Source organism: Typopeltis vanoorti, chromosome 20 (genome assembly GCF_054136105.1).
Source record: "Typopeltis vanoorti isolate ZY-2024b chromosome 20, IOZ_Tvanoo_1.0, whole genome shotgun sequence".
In the NCBI taxonomy this organism is placed as follows: Eukaryota; Metazoa; Arthropoda; class Arachnida; order Uropygi; family Thelyphonidae; genus Typopeltis; species Typopeltis vanoorti.
Genome location: NC_143568.1, coordinates 50176478 through 50193524, shown reverse-complemented (window position 1 = coordinate 50193524; position 17047 = coordinate 50176478). Strand labels below are relative to the sequence as shown.

Sequence of the window (17047 nt, the reverse complement as noted above, 5' to 3'; positions counted from 1 at the left end):
CTCTCTAGAAGAGCCAAACGTGGTCCTTTTCAAGCTATCTCAGACTTCTAATAAGCAGGGTGGTGGTAGTCTTATACTGTACAATGAAAATAATCTACACCTACACTTTTGCAAACATCCATTCCAGACTGGGATTTGAACCCACAGTCTCTTTGCCAGAGAGTGGATAAAGGATACACTGTCTACTTTGCTTAACAGGAGTAATTACCCATTACTGGTTTAATTAATTTCTTAATTATCATAACATGTATAATTATATTAATGTCAATAATCAACAACACTAGTACGTTGTTGATTTTGTCAATAATCAACAACACTAGTACGTTGCTCATTCATATTGTTTCATCACCCACAGTAAAAAAAAACTTTTCTCTGGAAGAAGTCAGTAATGTGTTACACCGAGTCAATTCAAAAACAATAACCAGCAATGAATGCACGTACCCAAGATTATGTCATCACATGAATATGTGCCACTATCTAACAAGATAGTACTTTGTTGTAGAATGGAATGATTGCACTACTATGATGATCAAAGGCACACACAGATATACAGCTGTGTATATGTGTGTGTGTGTGTGTGTATATATATATATATATATATATATATATATATATATATATATATATTAGGAGAATTCATTTTTACTCGGTAGGAATATTATAAAATAAGTTTAATGACTATTACCGAGAGAAAAGATGGCAAGATATATTTAACAAGATACCACTATAGTTTACTAGTTTCGTTACAAGAACATCATCAGGTATCATACTCAAAGAAATATATAAAAAATTACAGAGACTTAAAATTGTATTAACAGAACAAGTGAAAAACAGTAGCATGTTTGAAAAAATGCAAGTATGAGTTCCATACAAATGAATACTACGCGCTGTCGCGAGTGCGCCAGTACTGAACAGAAGCAACGTGGGCGTCCGGGAGATTGTAACTCAGGCTGTTGTTGATATGAGAGGAATCTAGAGAAATTTCTCTTGATTCAACAATCTTTCTTTCGAGTTCATCGTAGCACACATGGATATTAGCAGTTTGAGTCCAGTTTACAATGTGCTGGCGGCCTTCGTCTGAGTTAGCAGAAAAGAGAACGTGGCTAGAGAGAGCGCTAGCTCTAGTCCTATTATAGGAGATATCTCTACGGTGTTCATCCAAACGTAGAAGGATGGATTTGGCAGTCTGTCCATAATAAGGCTTTCCGCAATCACACAAAATCTTGTAGACTCCTGGAAACTGAGTAGGAAGATGTTTCTGTTTATGTTTGCAAAGTAATGAACGAAGTTTTGGAAGCATAGTGTAGCACGTTTTGAAGTTAAATTTCCTGAGGATCTTTGCCAGTTTTGGTGAAAGAGAGCTGATGTAAGGCAAGGAGATGAAGGCTCTTGGGGGAGGGGGATCTTCAGCAGTAGTTGAGTGCCTGGGGGAAAGAAATTTGTCAATCTTCTTTGGAGAGAAGCCATTGTTAATAAACGTTTTTTTAAGAAAACTGAGTTCATTTATAATTTCTGTTTCTTCGGTAAGTAATGATTTGGCTCGGTGGGCTAAAGTGGAAATAATACCACATTTTTGTGGAGGATAATGATGGGAGGAAGCATGAAGGTATCTGTCAGTATGAGTAGGCTTTCATCTCCTTGCCTTACATCAGCTCTCTTTCACCAAAACTGGCAAAGATCCTCAGGAAATTTAACTTCAAAACGTGCTACACTACGCTTCCAAAACTTCGTTCATTACTTTGCAAACATAAACATCTTCCTACTCAGTTTCCAGGAGTCTACAAGATTTTGTGTGATTGCGGAAAGCCTTATTATGGACAGACTGCCAAATCCATCCTTCTACGTTTGGATGAACACCGTAGAGATATCTCCTATAATAGGACTAGAGCTAGCGCTCTCTCTAGCCACGTTCTCTTTTCTGCTAACTCAGACGAAGGCCGCCAGCACATTGTAAACTGGACTCAAACTGCTAATATCCATGTGTGCTACGATGAACTCGAAAGAAAGATTGTTGAATCAAGAGAAATTTCTCTAGATTCCTCTCATATCAACAACAGCCTGAGTTACAATCTCTCGGACGCACACGTTGCTTCTGTTCAGTACTGGCGCACTCGCGACAGAGCGTAGTATTCATTTGTATGGAACTCATACTTGCATTTTTTCAAACATGCTACTGTTTTTCACTTGTTCTGTTAATACAATTTTAAGTCTCTGTAATTTTTTATATATTTCTTTGAGTATGATACCTGATGATGTTCTTGTAACGAAACTAGTAAACTAGTAGTATCTTGTTAAATATATCTTGCCATCTTTTCTCTCGGTAATAGTCATTAAACTTATTTTATATATATATATCTATCTATCTTTGTGCTTTGGATCACACAGATATACAGCCACCACAGGACCATCACTAAATTTACACTTCGTGTGATTTAGCATTTGTCTTTTGCGTTGATCACTTCGGACTACATCAATTAACTAAGATCTTGGTCTTCCAATGAGTATTTTTCTTATCTTGGCAGGAAACATGTATTGCTAGCCATTCCTATTGCATTCAGAGACCATACCACCAGTGGCGTAGCTAGAGAAGTTGCCACCTGGGGCGGTCCCTGAATTTGCCGCCCCTCTCAATACACACCAAAAATACTACAAAAAGTTAAAATGACGTATAGGGAAATAAATTAAAACATTATGTTTATTTTTGAAGTAACTTTAATTTTAACATTCTAAAATGTTATTTTTCTTGCTTTTCTGTTAGCAAAATCATCAATGAAACTGGAGAAGTCTATTTCATAGTAATGTAGGTGATCTTAATCAAATTTTATTTTAAAAAACTCCTCTCACAACTAGCAACACTTACAGCAATTGTGAGAAAAATTCACAGTAGTATTGCAATATTTGGAACTGAGTTCTCTAGACTTTATTTTAGAATTAACTGCAAAAGTTCAAAGAGGTTTAAAGTGTCACCCGGGGCGGACTGCACCCCCCCCGCTAGCTACGCCACTGCATACCACCATAGATTACGCTCATATATAGTCTTGAATGCTAAACATTGTCAACTTTCTAATATTTTCATTTTTAATGAAATAAAGAGCCAAAAGGCTTCACTTCGGCGATGTAAAAATTATTTAAATTAAGGGGATATTTAATCCCACATTATTTCAAAGCCGAATAAGAAACTAAGATAGAAATCAAAGAGTTTCATGCCAAATATAGCAAGCTATAAAAGTTTGGAAAGTCCAAGCGTAAGCCAAAAGGCTTCACTTAGGCGATGTAAAAATTATTTAAATTAAGGGGATATTTAATCCCACATTATTTCAAAGCCGAATAAGAAACTAAGATAGAAATCAAAGAGTTTCATGCCAAATATAGCAAGCTATAAAAGTTTGGAAAGTCCAAGCGTAAGCCAAAAGGCTTCACTTAGGCGATGTAAAAATTATTTAAATTAAGGGGATATTTAATCCCACCTTATTTCAAAGCCGAATAAGACACTAAGATAGAAATCAAAGAGTCTATCTTGCATCACCAAAGTGAAACTTTTTGGCTCTTTATTTCATTAATTTATTTGTGCACCTCTTTAACAACTTGTACTGTAAAGTATTAAAGCTATTATCACTACAATCTTGGTATTTATTGGTCTACCTACTCACTGACGAGACCTCAATAAAGCTTGAAACCGGTCTGGGTAGTGACCTATCTCCCTTAATGTAAAACAACATACATCTCCTAGGGGATGAGTTTTACATTAGGGTTAATACTGAGAATAGTGATCCTAGCTTTATCCACCTTTACTACGAGTTGCCCGGTATCGTACTACCAAGGTATTTGCTTATGCTTGAACTCGCCGAACTTTTATAGCTTGCTATATTTGGCATGAAACCCTTTGATTTCTATCTTAGAGTTTCTTATTGGGCTTTGAAATAATGTGGGATTAAATATCCCCTTAATTTAAATAATTTTTACATCGCCGAAGTGAAGCCTTTTGGCTCTTTATTTCAGTAATTTATTTGTGCACCTCTTTAACAACTTGTACTGTAAAGTATTAAAGCTATTATCGCTACAATCTTGGTATTTATTGGTCTACCTACTCACTGATGAGACCTCTGAAACCGGTCTGGGTAGTGACCTATCTCCCTTAATGTAAAACAACATACATCTCCTAGGGCAGTGTTTCTCAAAGTATGGTACATATACCCCTAGGGAGTACGCGAAAGGTCATTAGGGGGTACGTGGCAATTTTTGGCTATGCATAATTAAAGGAGTCATATTTTTCAACAAACAGTGCAATTACAGACAACTGGGATAAAACGGCACTAACTAATGAATCACATCTCCTCTCCAACAGAAACTACTGTATAGACCAAGCATAACCATATGTTGCCGGTGGAACATGTGGTTTTGCTTGTCTTTGGTTCGCGTGATCTTTTGTTAATACCGCACCAATTATATGCAGTTCTTTGCTGCTCCACGTATCTCAAGTCTTCTAAATTACTGGTAATTTTTGCTTGAAATAATGGGAAAGAAGACGGTGCTATTTGGGTAGATGACTTTGACAATGCACACAAAGAAACTGTTCTCGATGCCAAAAGTAATGATAGCGAGTAGGAGCTTCTTGGTAAGTCGCACCATTTTCAGTTTTTTTCTGAAAATTTTAGTTTCCAAATATTCCCGTCTTCTTTCCCATTATTTCAAGCAAAAATTACCAGTAATTTAGAAGACTTGAGATTTTTGTTTACATGAACATATAAATTCAAATAAAATAGATTTAATTTTAATTAATATTGTAAATTAATTTATTTTTAATTGGTTAATTAGGGGGTACTTGGTAATGATGAAAATTTAAGAAGGGGGTACGCGGATATCTGAAGTTTGAGAAACACTGTCCTAGGGGATGAGTTTTACATTAGGGTTAATACTAAGAATAGTGATCCTAGCTTTATGCTTTATCTACCTTTACTACGAGTTGCCCGGTATTGTACTACCCAGGTATTTGCTTACGCTTGGACTCGCCAAACTTTTATAGCTTACTATATTCAGCATGAAACTCTTTGATTTCTATTAGAGTTTCTTATTCGGCTTTGAAATAATGTGGGATTAAATATCCCCTTAATTTAAATAATTTTCATTTTTAATATGATTCAGCCATTGTTTTACTCTCTTAAGTTTTTCCCCAAACTCTCAATATCTGCTTTCTCTAGTCTTTATTCAGCCACTTTATTTCTAACCCATCTTTCAGATCCATAAGTTGAAATTTGTTTAAACACTTTTGTATATTGCTAGTTTAGTGTTTTGCAAATTTCTCTCTTATTCCATATAGACACAATTCTCCATTTACACGGTAAATTGGTTCCAAAAAAAATCGTGCAAATGAAAACCGTTTAAAAAAAAAGAATACAGTGCATATGAAAAAATAGAAGAATGATTCCAGATGTGAAAACCCAAAATGAACAATAAGTTATTTTCAAACAAAACATATCAAAATCTTATTTAATTTTTTAATTAAATTTATTTTTTTATAAAATCCTATTTAATTTTAATGGAATATTTTTTATTTTATTTTAAATACTTATTTAAAGTATATACATCGTATTTTCTTAAAAAAATAGTGTGTCGCTAATAAATCAGAAATTTGAAAAGGCCCAAATACATCCGACAATATAGTTATCAGTTAAATTTTATTTCCATTTTCTGACAGTAGCCGCATTCTTTGTGTGAGACTGGAATGAAATCACTTCCATCACTTGAAACACTTTGGCCATCCAGTTCGTACTGTAATGGCAAAATATTTTCTTTAATAAAAGTAACTAAATTAGCACTAATTTCTAATAATTCTGAAGGTTGATTTTTTTTTTTTACTGCAAACTCTATAATTAATCTTTGAGATCTTGTTTTGATTAAATCTTTGTATAATTCTTCATATCACATCATACATGACTTCAGTTAACATTTAAACTATTCACCTCATTCAATATTTGGATCATGTAAAATGACTTTTCTTAAGAAAAAGAAAAAAAAAATGAAAAGTTTACTAGCCATTTGAAGCCCTTCTTAAATTAATCCTGCAGTGAGTGGAATCTCTTCATTATCACTTTTTTATCGAGATTCTCAAGGTCAACTTCTATTATTTTGTCATCACTAACAGCCTTGTCAACTATCAATTCTTCAATATCTGCAGACGAAAAATCATCAAACCCTTCTCCATCAAACAAATCAATTGGGATATTCAGATGTATGCAAAAAGGTACAGGGCTTCTCTTTTTCATACATTATGGCCAAGTAGTTTTTCAACATGATTTAAAGTTGATGGTTTCAATTCTAATAATGTCAACTTAGCAAGTTTGATGAAATCAAAAATAGAAAATTTCTTCCACACATCAATAACTGTCAGTAAATTATACTCATCTAGTTTATCCTAAATGTATTGGAATGTTCTTATGTAGTAAGTTTTGAAGGTAGCGATCACACCCTGGTCTAGTGGTTCTATTAAGGATGTTATATTAGGTGACATAAAACAAAATTCCACATTCGAGTTCCAAAACAAGATGGCAAGGGCGTTGTCTATAATCAATAAAATTTTAAAGTCGAGATTTTTTTCCCATCAAATAGTGTTTAACTTCTGGAACAAAACATCGATGGAACCATTCATTAAAAATTTCTTTTGTAATCCAACCTTTTTTGTTTGCCTTCCAGTGCGCTGGTACATGTTAAAATACACACCTTTCATTGCCTGCGGTATTAGAGATTGATTAACGAGTAATGGTTTTAATATACAATCTCCTGAAGCACTGCTGCAAAATAGAGTCACACGATCCTCAGCTGCTTTAACCCTGCGGAGGTTGCGGTGGATCTGACAGATACAAACAAATTGTTTAATATAAATATTATATATATCCAGTGTAGCTTGTGCATACATATATTACGAGTGATATTCCACACTGTTTATGCAGTCAGTTTTGGTTTAACAAGTGTTATGTAAAGGTGTGTGATATTTCATAGTAAATTGTATCTGAGAGATACTGTGACCTCCAATGTCAGTATAGTATTGGTTTAGTTGTTTTTTTATTTACCATTGAAAATGGCTGGAAAAATATATCGAAAAATATCCATCACATGTTGAAGAGATTCAGCGATTTTGTTACTCAAGTCTGATGATGAGAATGATAGAATCAAATGTGAAAGTGATATTTGATAGTAAATTGTATCTGAGAGATATCGCAAACTGCGATGTCAGTATAGTATTGGTTTAGTTGTTTTTTTTTTCTTTGTTCAATAATTCTAGATTGTAACTGAAAATAAATAAACCATCGAGCATTATATTTGCGGTATTTTTTTTTTAAGTTTTATCGCATTTTAGCACATACTAATAATGAATGTATGTCTCAGATACATGCAACCTATGCTGCAATTTTTTCGACCGCAACCTCCACAGGGTTAAAGCCACCAACACTTTTTTGTGATTTCGCTATATATAAGTTCTATTTAGCATTTTTCTTTCAAAAAATGCCAGCCTCATCTGCATTCCAAACTTGATCAGAAGTGTAGCCACCATTTTCAATAATTCAAGTTTAAGTATATATGTATCATTCTAGGAGAGGATAATTATAATGGAAATATCTAAAATTATCTGTAAAAATTAAAAGATTTTTATATTCGTTAAAATTCTTATTTAAATATTCAATATTTCTTCTCTTTGCTTATTTAATTCTTTTCACTTTACATACTTAATACCGAATTGTAATCTCGTTGCTTGAAATAGTCTATCACCTTTAATCCTTTCAGTCTATCATTTTAATCCCCCCCCCCTCTCAAAGTCATGACTATGCTACTTCACGTGTATGTATTTTAGAATTTAAGAATTGCCTCTGGCTGGAGCCAATTCCTTTGTCTAAATAGCTGGCTTTTTCTCACACTGATCTCTGAAAATTTATTTGCATTTATGACTGTGCCATCAGAGATCGTGTAGAGGAATTGTATATCTTTCCAATACATGCAAGAAGAGTGCTCAGCACAACACGGAAATGTCTCTAATATTTATCTCTAAGTCAAGCAACGCTTAAATATACTATTCGTCAGTCGTGGCTACTTTTACTCTTAAGGTCACACAGGTTCTATCTTTTTATGAGAAGTGCATTGGTCAGGCAGAATCAGGCAAGTTATTTGACAAACAGAACAATTTATTCATGCTAAATCAAGATACATATAAAGAGTAATACTACACATACTAAAATAATCCAACCCAAATTCACTCAAAAAAATGACATGGAAATAATATAAAATTCATGTGTCTGTTTCTCCACTAGATTAATCAAACATTTTTCGCTTAAGCTCAATGACTAATGCAATAAATAAGCTCACATATAAATCAGACACGGGAGCAGACTTGTATACACTTTACATTAATTTAACTCAGAGTATAAATATTATTAAGCTTAACTACTTTCACATACAATTCCCTCTTCAATATATAACATCAGCTAATTCCTTAAACTCTGCAAGCTACTTCACAATTAATTTAACAAAACGGCTTTCTGTCTTTACTACTGTTCTTTATGCTAACAAAATAAAAAATTAGCAATCTTTGCCATTAATTTCACATCTAGGAAAGTCCTATACAAAAAATCTTACTTGCTACTGTGTCATCCAGTTCATTACACAAGATCATAGAGATTCTTGACACTTCAAAGACAATGCTAATACCACATATTTTTCAAGCATACTTGAAAAGAGACTAAGAAAAATTAGGAGGAGAAGCTAAATTGTGATCAAATAGGGTCTGTCAGGATCACATCTTTATTTTAAGAAAAATAGTCAAGAATTTGTGGGAACATACGTTACTGTAAAAGCCCAAAAATTGGTAAATTCTACATTTTACTGGTAAATCCTACCATTTACCATGCTGAGGTGGTAAAAGTCCAAAAAATGCTTGTAAACGCTTCCATTTTGGGCTTTTACCAAACCATTTTGGTAAATGCCAGCATTTACCAATACCAATTGGGTAAAAGTGAGTTTTGTTTGACTCTGTGCTTTTTAAGTGAGCACACGTGTTTTTTTTTAATTATTCTCTGGGTCCAAATTTTTAATTATCACTGTTTATTTAAAAACTGTAAATGGAATAGGAAATAAAAATAGGATTCTATGAGATAAAATTCTATATTTTTCACTATTAAACTAATACATTATAATTAATGAATTATAAGAAAATGTTCATGAAATAAAAGTAACTTATTAATCATTAATTACACTTAAGTTATTTGTTACAGCAAGGTTGACTGTTGTGACATTTTGAGTTACAAAGTAAATTGGCTGATTTGCACAAACATCTTCATGATACACTTCTTTGAACATTTGCATTTTTGGAATCCTTGTCCACCAACTAAAGAAAGCTTTTTTACCACTTCACATACACTTATTTCTTCCTTTCCGACTTCTTCGATGCTTAAAAAATTTTCTTTGCACAAGGTAAATTGGTTTCTTGTGTCCAACGCTTTTAGTTTAGTCGACTTAGTACCAAGTTCATAAAATTCTTCGCCTTTAACGTCTGTGATAATGGCTATTATCGATTGTCTTTGATACTCGTTAAAATTTCATATCATGATCTGGATTGAATTGCATATCGATCAGGTTGACTTGACATCAAGAATTCATTTCATTGTGTAGAATAGGTTTAACTACAATTCCTTTTTTTTTAGTGTTTTTGTTTTTTCTGGTATGGTTCACAGAGTCTCAAATATGTGACGATGGACTCTACAGTCGCATTCTTGTACTTGCAATTCAGTTCTCTGATCATGCGGGTTCTTTCACCATGGCCAATAGCGATGCGAGCTTCGTGTATCATGTTGAACAGTTCGTCAAAAGTAACATAGTACAGGATTTCTTTTTTTTTTTTCTGCAGATAGTGGCACTACAAGTTTCTCTTCGCCTCCTATGTTGAGAATAGCATAGCGTTTCAACCATCTATAGTGAACTGTTTGTTTTACTTTAACGCTTTTAGCTTCTTTCACTTCATTCAACAGAGAATTGTATCTCTCACTTGTTAAATAAAAATTATCCTTCTTATTATTCACTGATTCACTCAAAAGATCGTAAAATTGTTTCTGCACAATATCACTAACTTTTATGAAGGAAATAAAAAAAAAAAAAAGTAAAATATATTTGTAAATGCAAACATAAAAAAACAACACACTCGACCGAGCGTCAGGTACGCGAACAGCTCTCAGACAGACCCATCGCTTATTTCGGGCTTTTGCCAATGGGTGTTGATAAATGGTAAACCATTTGTTATCAAACCTTTTTGGTAAACCATTTACCAAAAAGATTTGATAAAAGTCCAAAATGGAAGCATTTACAAGCATTTTTTGGACTTTTACCAACTCAATATGATAAATACCTAGGATTTACCAATTTTCAAGCTCTTACAATAACACATACAAGGACCTGTGAATTTTGCAGATCAGGAAAGGTATCATGCAAAAAGGGACATTAGGGAGTCTATATTTAAGGAAAGTTACCTGTTTTTATTCAATGTGGGTATTAAAAGTTGGTTTGACATAAAATCTGGTGTAAGACAAAAGTGGCATTAAATCAGATACAGTAATTCCCTACCATATGACATTTCCCTTAACGATAATTCACTAATATGACCATTTTTAATTATGACCCATTTGTACAATGCTGGATTCACTCATCTCACGGTTTTTAATATGGAAGTGCTGTGAATTAATTACTGCTCAGTTTTCATGGACTGTGTATGTTGCATCAGTTTCTTCTGTGAATTATACAGTATATCTAACTTATTTTGTTGTTAATAATGGCAGATTAAAAAAAAAAAAAAAAAAATCAAAGTAAGCACTGTTGCTTTCAGTGAAAAGAAGACTCAATCCTATTACATTAGATACCAAGATTAAAATTATTAAATTTAGTGACAACAGTGTATCAAACACAGATATGCCTGAAGCTAAACTTACCTTGAACCACTGTTACAGTTGTTCAAACAAAGGCAACTGACGTAAAGTCATTGGCCTCCATATACAAGTAGACAGTTGTGAAAATACTCACACACAAACTGTTTGCTTACACTTTGATAAAGGATTAAACCAAGAATATAATTTCTTGACATCTTTAATTTATAGTTATCTGGGTTCATGGGGAGATAGTTGAAAGATTTGGAGATAGCTGACCATGATAATAAATGCTTTACAGAATTGCACATAAGGAGAGATGTGGTCTTCAAAGTTTGAGGAATAGATGAACAAAGGAGATATGATATAAACATACGAGTGAGATGTTGCAGCTTATGACTGGTACAAGCAAAACTCTGGGTCATCCCTAGCTAAGGGTGTGATAGAAAGCAGTATGTGGGGTCAAGATTCTTTTCATGACAAGTGTGTACTGTTAGATATGAGCATTCATTTTAAAAATTTTATGGAATTTACAACCGTGTGAAAAAAAGTTTTAAAAGTTTTTTTAACATGGTTGTAAATTCCATAAAATTTATAAAATGAATGCTGATCGCCGTGTAACCCTAAAAGAAAGGATTAGATATGAGCAAGTCTTTGATGAATATGCTCTAAGAGAGATATGACAGTTACTAAAGCATGAGTCACTAAAATGGCCTTCCCAAAGTTCATATGGTGGAATGAATAAATTTATATAGAAGTGCAATTAGACAAAACACTAAATAAACTAACAGTACACAACACAGCATTCAAACTAATTTTAACTTGTGGATCAGAGTTAAACGAACAGCTGACTGAGAGTTCAAGACCAGAGACAGGAGATAAGAAAAATTAGAAGGAATAGACAGAAGACATTAATTTTGCCATTAAGCAGAATGATATTAAAAATTAAGGCATTATTAGAAGGTCAAATTGACATTGTCAATAATTGTGGATACAGGTAATCTAAAGTAGCAGAGTAACTTAAACAGGATAATTCGGTAAAAGTTCACAAAAGCACTTAATGCTCGAATGGCAGGAAAAGACCCAGATACTGATTACTAATGCTAGTGAAGTTACAAATAATCCATAATGAAGAATCAACAAATAACAGATTAATTTGGAAGAAAAATAATAGGAAGCTCATAATAACGCAACTAAATGATGTTGCAAAGTAAGGCAATCTAACTAAATATGATAGCTATGGGGAATTAGGATTAAAAGTAAAACAGGAAAAGATATTTAGGCAGGACAAGTCTATTTTAAAAGAGATGAAGTACTGGTTTTTTTTTTTTTTTTTTTTTTTTTTTTTTTTTTTTTTTTTAAGGAACATCACTGAACAAAGTAAAATTTAGAACCTCCTTAGCTAAATGCTATAGATTTTCCAAAAGTTTTTAACAGTACTGATAGAGAGACATGAAAAATTACTAGATGCTAAGGAATGCCCGAAAAATGCGAGATTAATAAAACAAAGTAAAAGTTGTGCTATTTCAGATATACTGAAAGAAAGATGCTTAATGTATGAACTTTAACGTGGTCAAGATTACTGTGGTTATAGTGTAATTTGTTAAATTAAAGATGCCAAGAAATTATATTCTTGGTTTCATCCTTTATCTTAGCATAACCAAAGTTTGCACATGAAGTAACTTCACAATTGGATTACTTGTATATACAAGCTAATGACTTCACATCAATTGCGTTAATATTCCATTAATGTAAGATACATATACTTATGGACATGTATAATGCTATGCATTATGGGAAGGGACAATACCTAGACTGCTTTCTACCTTTATTGAAGTCTCATCAGTGGGAGCCAGACCCAGATAAAAGAAAAATAAATAAAACAAAAGTCTAAACTGTTTCCAAAGTGTTTGCATAAAATATTAAAGATGTTTTAGCCAAAAGAAATAACTAGCAAAATGCTGAAACACATCAAGCAAAAAAATATCACCAATGAAATAAAGATTCACATGGAAATGGAGTGATCATGTACTGAGAATGGGTAGAAGAGAAATTCTAAGAATAACTCTGATATGGATCCAGAAAGAAAAAGGCTAAAACACTTGGCAAAGAATGAAAAAACAATAAAGATGACTGCTTAGGAGAGCCAGGAACAAGTAGAATTAGTTGAAGACAGGAGTAACTGAAGAAAATGGATCTCAGCCTTAGGTGTAATAGGGTGCAAAGTGGATATGTAGGTGTTAACAATGTATCAATATACCTGTGTGAGGCTGTATCAAGAATTTGATGATATAAAAGTAGTTTCATTTGTTGATAAATTTATATGGAGGAAATGTAATGTTTCCATGGTAAACATAGCTTCTGCTTTTAGTAGCAGAGCAAAGTGATGCATAGTTACTTCTGAATTCCACCTTAGCATCTGGCATTTTTTTTCACTTCAGCTTCACCTTATTAAAAAACACTCCTTTCTAATATCCACGTCTGTTCTAATTACAAATTTAGAACGTTATTAAAAATACATCATACAAATTTTCAAACTTATTAATTTTCTCTCAGTTTAAAGTACTTTACCATTGATTTCAGCTGGTTTCAAATGTAGAAATCATATTACAGATAACCAGTATAGATGGCTAGATGTTTAGATTTTTTTTTTTTTAAATGGTAATCACACACATAAATGGTTGTTCAACATAAAAGAAACAAGAAACTTTTTAATACTGTACACGAAGATTGAATTCTAGGAAATCTGTAAGGAGACCATTCTAAAGAACAGCAGCAGAAGGAATGAACAAAGAGAATGGCTCTTCACTATACGTAACTGATTTAGAAAAGGGTGGGAGAATTACTAACATGAATTGTGATGAACAGCAATTATAAATATCTATGGAAAATACATGCAGCAGAACCTAATGCATGTGAAAGCCAGCGAAGTGAATTTGAAGATCATTAACCATCCTATTCTCTGCTGAGTCAATTTTTAGGCAAGTTTTGAAGGGAAAGTCTAAACCATAAGAATAGTATTCAACAACAGAATGTTTGTGCAATTTGCAGGGTTCATAATTACTCAAAAGGTAAGGCAACAACTTGCCACTTAGTTTCAGAAGTCTAATAGAGAATTGCCTGGAGATCAAAATTTAGGTTTGAAGAAGCAGCTATTCTAAAACTTTTACTGATTTACATGATGCAAGGCTTTACTTATATATACATATGCCTAACCTAGCCATAAATACTGTTACAACTTGAACAATGCATAAACCTTTAATCTTTTACAATTTTCAGCACATACATACCACATATATAATGTGCATAGATTTTTGTTTAGCACCACTCAGTGTTTGAAGCGGCTCCCTTTTGCCTTCATGCATGCCCGAAGTCTGCGAGGCCACATATTGATGGCAGCACACACATCCAACAGAAATGCTGCTACTGGTTTTTCCAAATCCACCTTTTGGTTGCCGATGCTGGGGTAGCTTTTCTTGCAGGCTACTCTCTCAAGCTCCAACCACGATTTCAAGTACAATGGATTCAGATTGGAACCTCCAGATGGCCAATCAGATGGTGATATGTGGTCAGGCACATTTGCCTCCAACCACTGTTGTGTGGCTCACCTTGTGTGCAGAGGCTGAGTCCTGTTGGAAGGTCCACTGCCTACCATGAAACAAGGTGTTGTTCAGGGACTGTACATACGTTCCAGGATGGTGTCTTGATACACTTTAGGAGAGGTTTTGATTGCTTTCTTGAAGAAATGCAACTTGGATAGCCCCTAATACATTACCCCACCAAACCATCACTGATGCAAGGTGATGACCTCTCTGAATCCTGGGTATTATGGAACGAGCTTTGTGACCAAACATATACCCAATCATTTTGGCAGTTAAACAAATCTTCAATGGTGAAAATCTTCTCATCTGTGAAGAGAATATCTCTTCACATACTGCCAAAGAAGTGTCTCTGATTTTATTACCCTCCGTCATAAGTTGTGGTGTTAGGAAGTCCAGTAGAAAGACGATAGGCTCTCAACCCCAGGTCATCAGTTAGTACACGTGACATCATTCTCTACAAAATGTTCATCTCTCGCAACACCACTTTCTGCATTCTCACAGGATTACCGCCAGAAACGTGCCTTCACAAGCTGTTGTGTCTTAATGCAGCATGGTTAACCTATTCTTTGGCAGTCAGATAAATCTTCTGTATCATTATAACTGTTAATAGTCTGATACATAAACATCCTGTTGATCCCAAGTGTTTTCAGTGTGTTGAAAATAACAAGTAGCTGCACCAGTAGCTGGACTACTGATAAACACATGATTGTTGGGTGTGCACAGTGCCACTAATGGAACCAGGGTTGCAAAATGCTGTGTGCAGAAGTTGTAACAGTATATATGACAAGACTGTGTATACATAAGTTGTAAACTTATTACACATTAGGAATGTATGTGGTTTACTGGTAAGTTAATCCAAAAATCCTGCTCTTGAAATCAAAGATGGGACTTTTTTTTTTTTTAAGCTACTTTCCTCTAGTAAGCAAGCGGTGAAGCCTCCATAGCTCAGTTGGTATAGACTAGCCCTTTGGTTCATGTCATGGATGGGATCCATGACATGAACCTTTTCCTCAATCAAATAATCAGTTAGCTGGTCTTATCTTAAGTAAAGAGTTTTTCCCTCCCAGAAACTAATTTTTTATCCCTCAAAAAAAAAAAAAGGTAAACTGGCTCCATGACACATAGATCTACAGACATAAATAATTGCCCTTATGGGATTTGGAAGAGGAATGGCATGCTGGCTGCATTTGAGGTTATTCAGCATGACCTCTAATCACGGGATTCTACCCATCCTAAGAGATGGATGGATGGATTGAAGAGTGGTGGTTGTCTCACCATGAGCAAAGAAATTCATCTATCCTTTAAAAACGCACATAAACATGGATGCCTAAAATGGAATTTGAGCCTATGAGCTATAATGTGGAAAGCAGAAACACCCATCAACCAAGCTAGCATTTATAAACAATGCAAGCTTACTGCTTTGGGTTATTTCAAAATTAGTTCTGAACATGATATAAATTACACCCAAACAATGAATTGAGTGTATTATGGATGTATTCCCTGTCCACTTTGGTTGATACACAGAATGAAACAAAAACCTTTCAAGATCGAATTCTTGTCATATCCAGAGCATCAAAGATGAATTGCATTCTTTGCATTAGTAGGCGGTAGGTTTAAATCTTGGCATGGATAATCAGGTAATTGATGGTTATAATCAATGCATGACAGTGCCAAGCACTAAGTAATTACTTGGAAAACACGTTGCATAACAAATTAAGTATCTAACAAAAAGCTCTCAGTTTATATAACCAAACAACATAAAAAGGTTGGAAAGATAACTTCACAACCTTCTACAGCTAACATTTTATATTAAACTATAAGGAAAAAAGTAAGTTCTCAAGAAGCATTTTTCTTGTTATTATTTAAATAAATAAATAAAAATAAATAACAGAAAAAGAGAAGCCAAGCTTTTTAAGAAATTAAAGAACATTTTTGGTATATAAATAACCTCGGTAGCGAATTATAAAATACACTGGAAATTGAAACACTCCGAAACCACAAAAATATCTAATTATTATTAATTACTTCTGCTACCATCCGAAATCTGTTTATTATTATTATTATTATTATTATAACGTGGGTAATTTCAATGATTTAATGGAAGTCTTAATTTTTGCTTTGTTTTTTACCTTTCCCAGAAAACGACCTCGGTTATACTGCGCCCTCGTTTCAGGATCCAAAACAATATCGGGTATTTCTTTTTGCTGCATTTCACCCTTAGGTTTCGAAGCCATTTACACTATACAAATCAAAGCAAACGTACTTTGTAAATATATCTGGAATAATTAATTAATGCTTAATATGTAACTAAAAATCAAACACGAGAACTCCTACAATAAAACAGTTGGTTTGAATTGCCTGCCTTTTAAGCTTTTAAACTGATACCGAACAAGGATTGGTTGATTCTCAGCGACACCTAATCAAACAGCAGAAATCGTTTAACTATACCTTAAAACAACATACAATTATTTATTGAAAGTTTTTCAATTGGTTATATTATAAATTAAAGATACCAAGAAATTATATACTTGGTTTCAGTAGCGCACT

At 33.6% G+C, this 17047-nt stretch overlaps 1 protein-coding gene across 2 annotated transcripts in view; it reads right to left on the bottom strand.

Annotated features, from left to right (window-relative positions):
* Window positions 1-16846, bottom strand: part of polo (Serine/threonine-protein kinase polo) — a 237114-nt gene extending 220268 nt beyond the window's left edge. For both annotated transcript variants that reach the window (XM_090410779.1, XM_090410780.1), the window contains exon 1: window positions 16630-16846. In XM_090410779.1, coding sequence (XP_090266905.1) covers window positions 16630-16734 — 105 coding nt within the window. In that variant the 5' untranslated portion in view covers window positions 16735-16846. The remainder of the gene's footprint in view (window positions 1-16629) is intronic.
* Between the last annotated feature and the right edge of the window lie 201 nt (window positions 16847-17047).